Source organism: Ixodes scapularis, unplaced genomic scaffold (genome assembly GCF_016920785.2).
Source record: "Ixodes scapularis isolate PalLabHiFi unplaced genomic scaffold, ASM1692078v2 PGA_scaffold6__148_contigs__length_123643588, whole genome shotgun sequence".
Taxonomy (NCBI): domain Eukaryota; kingdom Metazoa; phylum Arthropoda; class Arachnida; order Ixodida; family Ixodidae; genus Ixodes; species Ixodes scapularis.
The window spans coordinates 68,516,387-68,530,428 of NW_024609881.1; the positions used below are offsets into that span (position 1 = coordinate 68,516,387).

General features: G+C 46.5%; 1 protein-coding gene across 1 annotated transcript in view; it reads right to left on the bottom strand.

The window, feature by feature from the left end:
- LOC8036709 (glutathione hydrolase-like YwrD proenzyme) overlaps positions 1–14,042 on the bottom strand; it is a 134,441-nt gene that overhangs the window by 29,450 nt on the left and 90,949 nt on the right. The window contains exons 5-6 of the mRNA XM_042294693.1: positions 11,143–11,343; positions 7,443–7,695 (exon numbers count right to left, since the gene is read on the bottom strand). Coding sequence (XP_042150627.1) covers positions 7,443–7,695; positions 11,143–11,343 — 454 coding nt within the window. The remainder of the gene's footprint in view (positions 1–7,442; positions 7,696–11,142; positions 11,344–14,042) is intronic.

Consider the following 14,042-nt stretch of genomic DNA (forward strand, 5'->3'; position numbering starts at 1 on the left):
TCGTCTGCTTCTTGCACAGGGGTTGCGATGATGTCAGAACACCGAGCTCTTATTGGCTGATTGAAAAAAAAATGGTTGGTTGACCTCGAGGCATCGAGCAATTAGGCCTACCCACTATCCTTTCAATCAAAGCTAATCAAAGCTCGGCGTCATTCTTGCATCACTGCGACTCCTCCGCAAGCAGCAGGCGACTTTTTGCCGGCATAGGCAATGGCAGTCACCAAACAAATTCGAGAAATATGAGCATCGTTCATCCCCTCAACTCAGACCCACATTAAGCGGCCACATGGCCTAGCGCCTATCCTATGCCGTCAGCGTTAATCATAGCTACGTGCTGGGGTCGGAAAAGTAGAAAAGTCGTGCTGAGCTCCATGCATTGTTAGAGTTCGGCTGTTCTCATCAAAGAAGTGGTTGGACAGTAGACCCTACCTGAGTGCCCACTGAGGCATCGGCTGCATTGACATGGGCTGCATTTACATGACTTCGACCGTAGCCCATTGAATCGAGATTTGACTATTTTGATTCATAGTGGACGAGGAGAATGCGCTATGATCGCAATCTAGTAAATTGATCGTTACGAGCCGAAGTCGAGTGTTCGCGCAGTTCCCGTGTCCAATCCATGAGCCACGCTCGACTGTCGTCAGACGGGTGATTTCGATCCCACAGTTTCGGGTTCAAGCTTTGAGAAAGCAAGACTGAAAGGAATAATCTCCTTTTATCCTCGCAATTTCACCGCGACGAAAAAGCTTCAGAATCAGTCACGGTGTGTGCGAGTATACTTGGGCCAGACTAGGACCAGTACTCCTCTGCAAAGTCATGAGCAATCCAAACTGATATCGTTTCATGACCCCTTTAAAGTTTCGCTAGCGGTATGTGCCGGCTTGTAGCTTTAATGCATAATTTTATTCATATATTATTCACGTAGCTTTGTCAACACGCGATATTTTTGTTTTATTTGCTTATAGTTTATATAAGCACTATTTTGAAAGACTGCGAATTTTAAATCAAGTTTTAATCGTGCCGTTGTTTGTTCTTATGGGCTGTTCAAGTTTAAGCTTACTACACACACTGATACCGATTAGGGTACGGTAAAACACTTTATTTTAGCAGCTCCGAACCTTTTTTTTTACTGAGGAAAATGGATCATCTGGGACCACTAAGGGCCGGTTGCACCAACGCCGCTTATCTTAACCCAAAGCGGCACTTTCCTAAGCCGGCTTAGCGCCTTAAACCGAGCTGAGGTAAGCCCGGGTTTAAATTCCGGTTGCACCAACGTTAAGCCGGCTTTACAGACGCGCCCCTAGCTAAACGCTGGATTTGCGTAGGGAATCTAGGGACAAACATAGCGAACTAGGGAACGCTCAGAGTGACGAATACGATTGGCGGAGAGGTATCACGTAATGTAAACAAAAAAAAAAACTGCCGTAGTAGTTGTCGTTGGCGTCTGCTTCTCGCTGTATTTCTTCGGTGAATAACAAATTAAAGGTCTCCAAATTCAATCATTTTTTCGTTTAACGTTCAAAAACAGGAGTCAACGCTTTAAATAAACCCGAATGCTCTTTACATCTGTGATTGTGTGTTTAATATCGGTTGACAGGATATTTTGACAATGGTAGTAGTTTTCGTGCTCACATTTTGAGGTGAAGGAGCCCATCGGGGGCCTCAAATCTCTACGAACGCGAGAAGGACACTCTACTCGCTACATCGCTGAAGAGAAAACATCATCGATATAAGTAGGCAGGTAAGATGACTACTAAAATCAAGTCAAGCCTGAGACCGATGAAGTTCAAAACAGTGACGAACTCGCCACGGCAGCTGCGAAAATGCCCGGAAATCGTCGAAAAGAAGTCGTCGAGAGGTCAGGTCCCGAGACCTTGCATTGACGGTACTCGTTGCTATCAACAAGGTGACAGAACTGCACTGTACCGTGGTTGAACATCCGCTGCAGCCTCAAACGGACTTCAGTTTCACACTGTCGAGTTCAGGAAAAAAAAAAAAACTCCCACTAGTACATTACATTGTGCCGATAAGAACGGTCGTCTCTTCGCATCACCTGCCCCAGCCTGCCCCGATACAGCAATGAACGAATCTAGCATAGTAGTCGTTACGATTTGTCGTAACGACTACTAATATTCCTAAAAAATCGCGATCACCAAAAAGTTACGGTTATGGAACGATACAGTTTTCTGAAGCCAAGATTCTACTCGCGAGATTAGGAAAATTCACTGAAGATTGTCTCAAAAACTCAGAAAACGAAAGAAATTGATATTGTAGTGCGCAGGCGAGCTGGTGGAAATTAGAGACGTATCCTCGACTGTTCCTTTTTCTTCTACTTTGAAACTTCCTCTTTTCCTGCCTCAGTCTCAGGCTAACATCAGAATGGTGAAAGAAATTGAATTTTCGTTGTTTTATTACTTAACAGCGCCGCAATCTAATGCGAACGGCAGAGGTGTCGACAATCAGCTGATCGCCGAGATCATGTACAGCCACTATTCAAAGGCGCTGATCGAATTGAAGGATACGCGCTGCAAGTGTAAATAAACAAGGTGGTAAATAACAATACGTTACGGTTATGCGAAAATTAGTAAGTACATACGAATAAGCTCGTTGACAGAAGAACCAACGGGAAGACAGACGTGAGCCCCGTGAGCCCCACAGACCCACAGCTCCGTACGTATCTCGGTTAGGGCTAACACGCCCTGAGAGTGGAGAGCCAACTTGAAAAGAGGGGTTGATAAACACTTCACGCGACAATATTTTGCATCCTTGTCACAATCGAAGGTCATTTTGTCGAGACTTTCACACTGATGTAGCCTAAAACACTTTGCACAACCAATTTTGTCCACCGCGTCGACCGCGACAAACCAGCCGCCATGTTTTTAATCCAGGATTAAGAAACAACCAACGTTACTAAAACACTCAGTTGGGAAACTCCCATAGAGACAGCTTCGAAAAAGTGGCCCCAATCTGTCTCCGAGCACCGAGCTGCTTGACGAACACAACGCCACCATTTTTCCCGCAGCGGCCACTCGAGGAAGTGCACGTGACATCCATTTTGGCTTTAAGAACAGATACAGCGGTAGAGGTTACAGGGGTGCCACCCCCGTCGCCCCGGCGGACGCACCGCGTTCAACTACGAAGCAGTGTTGCCAGACGAAGAAAAAAAACGTCAGCAGATTAATCTCCAAAAAGTCTGTAGATTTGCACAAAAATCAGTAGATTCTACGAAATTTGTGTTTTGGCATCCTTTGCCATTACCATTAAACCATTTTTCGAAGAAATAATATAGAGCAAAAAATAACATGGTAATAAACACAAATAAAGTACGAAAAAAAAAAGAGCAGTTCTCGAGTAATTCTTTATAAAAAAACAAAGTAAAATGGCACCGTGAATATATATATATATATATTATCAGCATTGACTAGTGTTGCGATTTCGAGGATTATTCGTTGAAATCGAGACTGAGTCACTTTTGGGATCAACAGATGAGGGCGACAGTGAGACATCCACCTGTCGGTGTTAGTGAAACGAAACCAAAACAAGACGTTCCAGCAAGTGCGCGCGTGTATGTTCATTTTATGTCCTCTGCAAGCTGCCATTTTTCCTTACTGGGCTGTGGAAGGTTTTTGACGCAACGCTGTCGGCGCGGAGCACTGTCGAGGCTACGCGTCGTCTGCTGCGGGCTTATATCTTTTTCGCCTGACTCAAAGTTTGCGTTCGTTTGTGGAGAAACTTAATTCGTTAGCTTTTTAAGCCACCGAGGAATAACAGTATATTATTTTCTTGCCAAAGACTGGCAAATAAAAGTTAACAACCGAAATTCGGATGTCGATCCCATGCATACTGCCGGGCGAATGAATGAAAATGGCGGCACTCCCCTCTCAGCTGGAAGCAGCCGAGAGTTCATGCGCATGCGCTCACACCTCTCGCTTTGCGCCGCAGGCCCAGGCAGCACAAATTTTGGCCAAGCAATGGCCAGTGTCTGGCGGTGGTCTTTTGGCCAGTGGCCAGAGAGTGGCCATTCATTGGCCAATGCTTGGCCGATGGCTGATGGACAGTGGCCATTGGCCAGCGGCCAGATAAAGGCCAGTCACCGGCCAGTCTCTGGCCACTGTCTGGCCACTTGGCCAAGGACCGTTGCCAGCCACTGGCCGATGACTGGCCAACTCTTACATACATTTCTAAATTGTATAATCAATACTAACGAACCTTTCCCTCTGGCACTGGATAATTCAGATTATATGTTTTTGATACTTAAATGGATTGGGACTTCCGTGACTCCATTTATTATCTGCTCATGTGTTCTTGTTGTTGTTTTTTTTATTAGCCTTTGTTCGATGTTGTTTTTGCGCGCTCAGCAGCGTACGCTCTTGTAAGTTTTAGCACTGAGAAGATATTATACGTAAAAATGTTTTTGTTGTGTATTCAGTGTGATTTACCAAAATAGTGTACTCTTGTCTTTCGTGAGTTGTAGTGTTCAAAAATGTTCCTTCATATGTACTACTTAGCGTTCTATTTTGTATATCTGTTACACTCCTGTAACAGCCCCTACGGGCTAACAGTATAAATAAATAAAAAATAAATAAATAAAACTCTGTGCTGCTTGGGGGCTGACTGGCTCACTCGGGAGGGAGACGTTACGGCGGCGAGATCATAGACTGGCCAAACTCTCCCCCTATATGGCTCTGGCCCGGACGTCACCGTTGAACCCAACGTTGGTCGAACCTGCTCTGTATGAATAGATATAAATATGCGGTTAAATCGCTCGAACAGGTTGGGTTTCTGGGCCGTCCAGCCAGTGCTTCGTTTTTAATTGTGGGAGGATATGAGTTTCCTTTGATGGGCGACCCTGGGAACTGAGGGGGCCTAATAATAATTTTTTAATATGTTTGCTAAAAAAACTCAGTAGATTTCATTCTTTTTCAGTGAATCAGTAGACCCGGAACGAAATCAGTAGATCTACTGATAAATCAGTAGACCTGGTAACACTGCTACGAAGTCAAAATGCACCTAGGGCGGGACGCGCTACCTGAAAGGCCGGCTGAGGCATGGTTGAATAAAAACAATATTAATTGTGCTGCAAAACCCTGCAAACTAAAGATTTTAAAAACATAAAGCGCCCCCCTTTTTGTACTAAACTCCAATAAATTTCATACAAAAAGAGTTTTTTTTATTTGTTTTTACGCAAAAACAGGCTTTCAAAAAGCTCAAGCTGACCACAGTACCGACAAATGATAAAGAGTGGCGCTGTTGTCGCATTTAGCTCGGTCTCGGTGGACGCCAGCGGCCCAGGTTCCGACGGCGAGTTTCCCAACTGAGTGTTTTAGTAACGTTGGAAACAACCAAAAGCAAAGCGCCCAATGTTGAGCGCTTAAGTTAAGCGTAGTTTAGTGCTAGGTTTAGCGATAAGCGAGTTTGGTGCAACCGAACGAAACCGAAACTAAGCTTAAGTTCCCGGCTAAGCTCCGCTTTGCGCTAAGCGACGTTGGTGCAACCGGCCCTAAATGTCACAAATTCTAAAGGTTGGACTTTGCCTTTCTAGGAAGCATGAAATAATTGCGTCTCCCTAAAGTTCACAAATTTTCAATTCGTGAACCTCTCAAAGTTGTAAATGAGGGTGCTTACAATATATAGGTGTTCCCGTACGCGCGAGCACGCATGTAAAGGAGTGGCGTGTATCCGGGTATGTATAATAATGCCAATAAACTTCCCGCGCACAAACTCACAACTTGTCTTGCTCAAACTTCGGGATTATTTTCTCACCTGCACTGTCCACATAACGATAAGCATTAGACACTTTAAAAGCTGCGATTATAACCGTTTCTTGCAGAGAAGTTGGTCACGTTAACTGGCATTTCTTCGTTTCTATATCCCCAGAAGCTGCAACACGAAACTTTCGAATTGTCTGTATAGACTTCTTGAGGAACTATACATTTAAGGTGGCCGAGATGGCAACGGACGGGGGCTCTGCGGGCGATTCCATTCTGCCTCGGGGGTTCTAGGACACTCGGTCGGGGCTCAAAAGGGCCTGAACAAACTTAACCGTATTTGGTTCCGGTTTAGCGGAAGAGAGCGCTTTATGGGTGTCATGGCCAGAGATATGTTCACGAAGGCTCGAAACAAGCACAGTCGTATCACTGTTAAACTACCAGTTGTTTCTGACGTAAAATGTGAAGACGGGCACTGCCAAACAGTCATATTAAATTTCTACGTGAGTCATTTAATAAAAAGAAAAAATATGTTGAAGAGCGCATTCGTCCGTTAGAAAAGTGGCACGGATCTTGCTCTTTAACAGATTCAGAATGATCGCCATGGCTCAGGCCGGTTTCTATCAGACAGCAACTGCAGTGTTGGTAGGACATAGCCGTGGCATGACGCTGATAAACCTGATAAACTGTTCTCTGCCGCGAAACCGAAACCAGAAACTGATAAGTGGGCGTTGTGCTTTAGCTGAGCCACGAGTGAGTCCTCCCCCCTGAAGGTAGAATAGAATCGCCCGGAGCATGCGCACCCTCCCCCCCACCCCCCCTTTTAAACAAACGTGTCGACCACCCGCTCCCAGTGGGTCTTTCATATTGCAGAAGATTGTACGTTGTATGTCTCGACGACCAGCTGTTCTAACACCTATTTACATGAATGCAAAGTAGAGACGATAATTGACCTTTTAACTAGTCAGGGTGAATCCTACGATTAAACTTGTTGTAAACCAGCCGAAAGTGCTAAGAATGTTTCTAAACCTGCGGGTTTTAAAAGGCAGACATTCGCGCGTGTAATTTCTTGAACTACCAGAAGTTACAAAATGTATGTAAGTCGTAAATACGACTATACATGCTCCTACTCCATCTTTTATGTCGTGGCATGTCTACTGGACACATTCATAAGATACATTTACAAGGGAAGTTAACATGTCGAGCTATGCGTTCAGTTATAACCTCGTATATAGGGAAAAGAATGTCCTTCCTCCCCAGAACCGGCCGTCAAAGCTGCTAGACAGAGAAGAACAGAAAACGACAGAAAGAGGGTAATGGGTGGTGGCGCCCTCACGAATCCGCAAGCACTTCCTAAAAGTCTATTTTTTTTTAAAGAAAACTTGCATGTCCGTCACCCATTCCCATCTACGACTTGCCCTCCTTTCCCAGTCCTTCGGCGCGCATCCAACTATATGTCTCCCTACTCCCACTAGGAGAGGAGGGCAAAGGAACTATGCAGGAACCCGTTGTATGTTTGTTTTTCCGCTTCTCCCCCAAAAAACGCTGCTAAAATTTCTCAATGGCGCTTCCTACAAAAACAAGTATCCCTTCGCTTACCGCTCCCCCTCCCTCACTTACAGCGAGCTCGCGCTCTGTTGTCACGCAAAAGGCGCAGACTTCCCCTTTTCGCCTTCTGTATATCAGGCTAAGGTTCAGTTGGAAATTAACAACAACAAAAAACAAGAAGCTCACTTTTTAAGTCATATGCTTCGAGGATGTTGAGTGCTTCCAGAAGGACGGCCCCATGACTAGGCGGCCTCATAGTGTGGACTCTGACTCCACGGTACGTTGTGGAAATGGTGGGGACGACTGGGTCCTCCGACGATTCCAGATGGTTCTTGAGGTCTTGAAGACTCAGGACGCCTCCAGCGGCGGCAACGGCATTGACCACGGCCTGAGCAACGGGGCCTTCGTAGAAGGCAGCTGGGCCTTTCTGGCCTAGTGTCTGTTGAAAATATAACCAGACATTTAAAGGGGCGATGCGACAGTTTTTGTACTTTCACTGAATACGGCTTAGAATAATTATTTGAGATTCATAACTTATAAATAACGAACTGGTTCGCTTTTATTATTTTCGCGCAATGGCATTTGCAGAAAACGTCCGAGGAAAACGAGCTGCGTTTACACTCTCAACACGCAGCCAGAAGAAGCGGCCACAGGATCTAGAGCCGGTTATGCAAGTTTCCAATGTTTCCAAAAATTATAGTCTACACACGTGCAAGATCACAACCCAGCGAGCGCTCGCTCCCAATTGCGGCCAGCCGGAAAGACACACAAACACAGCAATGAACGCGCCCTTATACGCTTTTATGGAAAGGTGTGTATTCCACCAATGTTCCTCGTAGCCAAGCGCTACGGCTCATAAATCACAGCGTACGCGCCGACTTCCACATATTGATAAGGCTCGGTTATTCCCGCCCTCACCGCGATCGGGCACGAGCCACAATGGGAATACGTGTGGAGGCATTGATTGCTACGGACTCAAATCGAGTGCTCACGCAGTGATCTTGTCCACTGTATGAGACGTATTTAAATATCGTCATCGCAGAGATAACAACGATGGATGACAAAATCCTGGGGATCTCATTGCAGACAACCTCAACGATGCGATCCCCACCTCATCAGGTTTTACGAAGGAGAGACTGAAGGAGAACATTCACTTTCATCCTTGAATTACGCGGCGATAAAGAAGCTTTCGTCCATGGTTGAAAAAACCCCGAGACTGCGGGTAAACGACACAACACTAAAAACTCTCTACTTTTTAGTGTTGTGTCGTTTGCCTGCAGTCTCAGGGGTTTGTTAACCATGTGCAATGTAGACCAGCTCGTTTGCGCCCTTACATTTTGTTCATTAAGCTTTCGTCAGTGGCGTTGCGGTCGAATATCTTGGGTTGCACTATTCGGTCTTTCTCGCGTGAGTTGAAACGTCATGGCGCCAGTGTGTAAATATTCCCCCAACCACCTCCGGTTCTGAAATAGACAGCGGGTTTCGCAGTATTTGCCAGATAAAATATACACGCTATTTTGTGGAAATGGCCACTTATCGTACTGTTAAAAATAATATAGTCTTATCACAATATAATGATGGGTAAAAAATTCGTAAATATACTCGAACCGAGAGTCTGCCGGGACTACACAAGAAATAACGCCACCGAGTTTGTTGCAAAAAAAAAAAAAAAAACGTTCAGCCTTTCCACTCTCGTGAAGAGGGAAGACCAGCGGAGCTGTACTCGACACACTGTGTGCTTCTTCTTCGTCGTCTGTTTTTCGCGCTGTTTTCTACGATGAATTCCCACCAACGCGCCCAACTATCTATTCTTCTATTATAGCTGAAAAGGTTGCCGCCATCTACGAGCGACGGCGGAAACCATACTGGTTGTGTGCTTGCCGCCGTCGCTTATAGATGGCGGTAGCTGTCCAGGTAGGTTTCTGTCGACATACACAGACACCATCCTGGGGAACCTAGCCCTTAACAGCTCCGCTGTAAAAACCATCGGTGAATAGTCCCCAATTTATTACGCATTTGATGGTGAAAGAGGAATCTTTCAAACGCTCCCCTTTCGCACGCGCCAGGCAGCTCCTAACAACAAAATGATGGACATATTTTGCGTCAATACTTCCTACAACCCGCCTCCAGATTTCGTTGAAGCGGGTTGTAGGAAGTATTCACCGGAGGGCATAGCTCAGTCCGGAACTGCTGACGGCGAGCTTACACAGTTCTTTTTCAACGTGCATACCACACCATCAGAATTGCCGGTCCTAGCAGCCTATTACTGTGAGCTCATTGTGAACATGCGCGGTAAAAAAACGCACTCAAATATGGCGCCCAGGGAAAATACTTCATATTGGCGACGAGATGTTCAGGTGGCGCCGCCTCGCGGACGCCCTCCTGTGACGCAGCTGGTAGGATGTCAGCAGACGACTCGCTACGTCAAAGCACGGAGTGACTATGTTAGTTAGCATCTATGCCGATTAAACGGCTTATTTATTAAATAAACTCGTACAACGTTTTTGGGTTATCTTTTGTAATGAATAGCAGCACCTTGAGGTTGCCTTTTATATTAGAAACACTTTAAAACGTTCAAAAACAAGCCTGGAGCTTGACATTATAGCTTGCGCAGCGTGCGTCACGGATATTCACAACCTCTCTGATTTTTTTTTTTTTTTTTTGGATCTGTGGAGGCGTTTTTAGAAAAAGGTTCTGCCTTAACCAGAGTAAATTGCGCGCAGTCTTCTTAGCTGTGCACGCGGGCGCAGTAGTGTTGCAAATCGCCGCACACTTTTTTTAGGCTTTTAGCTACATTGAGCTCGTCGATACCGACGCTGCAATCCAGGTGTGACTCGACAGTTACTGCCGAGTAAATGCTCGTCAGCAGCTGACACTTACTCCTCCCGCATCGAATACGTGGCAAAGAAGTTTGTCACATGGCGGCCTTTGCTCGAAAGAAAAGCGGAAATTTTCTTAAATTGTTGTCCATGGCCCGGCAAATTCAGGCGATTGATTAATTTGTTCTGTACTATTTTTACTAAGAATTGATTAGAAATTAAAAAAGCGCATCACGCATTATGCGCATTTGGGTCCGCAGAAGCTAAACATACAAATGGTAGTAATTCATAGCACCGGTTTTCCTCATTTCTTGGTTCGCTGAAGTGTCACCGACTTACAAGATTTAAGACTTCGATTCCGAGGGGGTCTCGCATGTTTCGCGTCGACCGGGTGAATAAGCAGGGATGTAGTTGCTTTCTGTCAATTATTTTGAGGAAATGTTCATTTGCTGGTTTACGAAATTCGAAGAGGAATAATCTCGGATCTAATAAGATACTAGCATTCACAGAACACGTTGTAACAAATAGGATATACAGAGTCGGTTTCACTGAGGTGTTTACTACACGCGCGAGATGTTCTCGAATTTCACTTTACCATTTCAATTTGACGAGACATTCCTTTCTTAGTTTTATTTTGTTCGAATTAAAATAAAAATTACACCCTATTCCTTGTGGCAGAAGTTCTAGCGGGAGAAAGCGCTAAATATTCTATTTTCATCATCCAGCTTTTTTGAACCGGGTGGTCGAAACCTCAGCGCCCAAAAGTGTTTGTTGGCACGACTACGCGTGACACGTGCTGTTTTAAACTCTGGTAAAACGTCCCTACCAATATCACTTCACCAAATGAACACAACGCGTTAAACGGGCTTTGCCGCGCGTTACCCAAACAACTCATGATGCGAGCTGATCATCCGAGGGACACAAGATCCGCGCGGTCTGTCCCAGTCTGTCCTACCCGTGACGTCACAGACGATGATGGTGACAGCTAGAGAAGCGCCCGGTAGTTTGCATACTTTGCCAATACCGCTTCTCTCTCCTCCATCAACTCCCGAAGAGTGCATGGGTACCTTGAGCACTTTAGCCAAGGCGAGGTTTCTGAGCACGTCTCCCGAGCGAGGGGCCCTTCCAGATGGGAGAAAGGTGTGACCTCCGTGCATCCCTTTCAGCTTGTCCTCCAGACCTTCCCACGTGACGGCGCTCATGGGAGCCACGGGGAACCCACTCTCGGCGTAGCGGATGGCGGGTTCCAAAATGTCCTCCATGGTCACCTGCAAGCAGATTTGGGTGCACGTAAAACAATTCTCTAAAGCTGCGGTCGCACTAAATGGTTCCTAAAGCTCGTCCCAGACCAACGTGTTTATCGTGCCCGAAAAAAGAAAAAAAAAGTGGTCCCGCTGTTTTTGTTTTGTGACTTCGTAGAGGTGTTAAGCTGTCGCGTGTCGCGACCCTGGCGGTGTCACAAGAGCAGCGGTGGTCAATGTGGCAGACGGTTCTGCTGCGGGTCGCTGTCCGGCGTGACAGTCAACGGCCGTTTCGGCAGTCAGGAGTTAAGACGCCGGAACGATGGCGAAACTCGCGTCTGCTCCGTGCTTTTCTTTTTTTTTTTCCCAGAACTTCTACGAATAACTGCCAGGATCGCGACACCTGACAGCACGACACTCCGGCTTTTCGTTAGGTCATTTGTTGCCACTTCGGGACCACTCTGATGCTTGGGCGGGATAGGACGCTGAACACAGCAGTCGGAGACGCGCTCCATAGTCACGCCTTTAATACATTATACAGAAGACAGTCTCCAGACGGAGGAGTATCTCTCCTTTGTACGACGGCCCTGTTACGTTTATTATACAAAACTGTTTACAGACATATTAGAAGCATACAAATGTGAAGCAGTAGAGCATTATTGAGGCTCGTCCGTCCGCAGATACCTCCGTTATCATCTTCAAAGAACCCCGTGTCTTTTTTACGATGTATAAGCTGCAGCGTGAATGCGGCTTAACTTCCACTAAATTTACAGACTGAATTCTTCCCGTTCCCGACCTACTAAAAGCGTTTTACACCTGCAGTTTCTCTCCACGCTCTGGCCATCACACAAAAAAGGTAACGCAAAAATCACCGTTGTCGCTACGCCGATTCTCGGCGGAATGCGTTCGCATTTAGTGCACGGGATCTCATTGGGCGAAAGGATGGGTATTTAAACCTTGCAGCGGTCTGAGCACTGTTGCCTTCGAAGAGCCAATCTTTCCTACCCGGTGCTGGCGTTTTCGAGCGAAAGGCGTCGTCGCTGCACCTCGGTCTTACCCCCCATTCACACTGGAAGCGGATCCGCGTTCGTGAAGCGGTTGCGAACGCGGTCGTATAAAGATCCAGTGCAATTGCACTCGCATTTGATGTCATCAAATGCGCGTGCAATTGTACTGAATCCTTATACAACCGCGTTCGTAACCGCTTTGCGAACGCGGATCCGCTTCCACTGCAGTGTGAATGAGCCCTTACGCTGTCGCGTATACGTTGCGCCACCACCACGGCCGCTCGATCCCTTCCTCTTCCCGCTCCCGCGGGACGTCATTGGAAGCGTGCAAGATGACTCTTTACCTCTTGCAAGGGGAAAAAAGTGAACGTAACGAGCCAGCATATCCTAGATAAGAAAGCCTAGGTGCAGAATTTCCCTGCGTTGCTAAAGAAGGCCACGGACAGAGATTGGAAACGACTACGGCCGTCTGTGTTCGGCTATACTCTATTTCACCTTATGATGTACCACAGGGAAAGCTACGAGCGCAAGCTCCTTGCTTTAAAGCGCATCTTGGCGGCACAAGCTCTCGTGCATTAAGGGCAACTACCAACGTTATGAGCTCGCGTTTCTAGCCTTTGCTGTGGTACAACATAAGGTGAAACGGAGTATAGGAAGTATGCACTGGAGGCCATAGTTGTGTGCACGACCGCTGAGCGCGTGCTGATGGCGAGCTTCCCCGGTTCTTTAGCTACGTGCATTCCACACCCTCAAGATTGCCGGTCTTAGCAGCCTATTGATATGAGCTCGTTCTGAGCATGCGCTCTAAGCAGCTCCCACAAATATGGCGTCTAGTGAATACTCCCTATACAAGCACCATAGAGATCATACATACTAACTCTAGAGGAAAAGGTCCGCCATTTTCCCATGCATTCTGGCTGCCGCAAGCGGCGGAGCATGCTGGCGGACCCTCGGGGTCCTACATGGTTATCAACTGCCTTCGATTTCACAAATATATCATCAGAGCAGTGTCATGAACTTCAACAATCCACGAACTTACCGGTGGAAAGATATTCGCGTTCCTTTCGAAGCTTTCTTTTTGCATAGCACGCAGATGTACGGCCTCCCGTCAACACTAGTCAACACTAAACTAAACCAGATAACCGGCTTCGGTTATCTGGTTTAGTTTCGTATTTCTGGGCGCGGGTGGCCGCATCCGGAAATACGAAACCACGCAACTACCAGATTTTCGAGATTTCGACAAAAGGGAAGTTATTACTTCACAGATTGAGGCACCGCCCGTTGCATGACTCTCCTTGACTACATGACTCTCCCTTTAAACATGACTCTCCTTTTTACATGGCTCTCCTCCTAAACGCGCCCAAGCAGTGAAGCTTGGGTAAGTTTATTTGCACCCAACCGATTCAAAAGGAAGAGCTTCAAGTTCATCATCATCATCATCATCATCATCCTGTTATCCGTTTCTTGCCGCTCTATCTTTCCACTTTCGGCGGCCGCGTCACATGACTATCTGTCAGGCTTTGTCAGTATAGAGAGAAAGAAAGAGAGAAAAAAATCTTTTATTTTCCCTCTGAGTCCGGAGTTCCCGCTTTTTTACCATTCATCAGCAAGCATGGTTTTGACATGTCGGACGAGGAGGGGACATAGTGTAGCCTCGAGTGTCTTGGGGGGTGGTATGCCCACTCTACCCAGGTCTGAGGGAGGTCGTGGGAAGGGAGG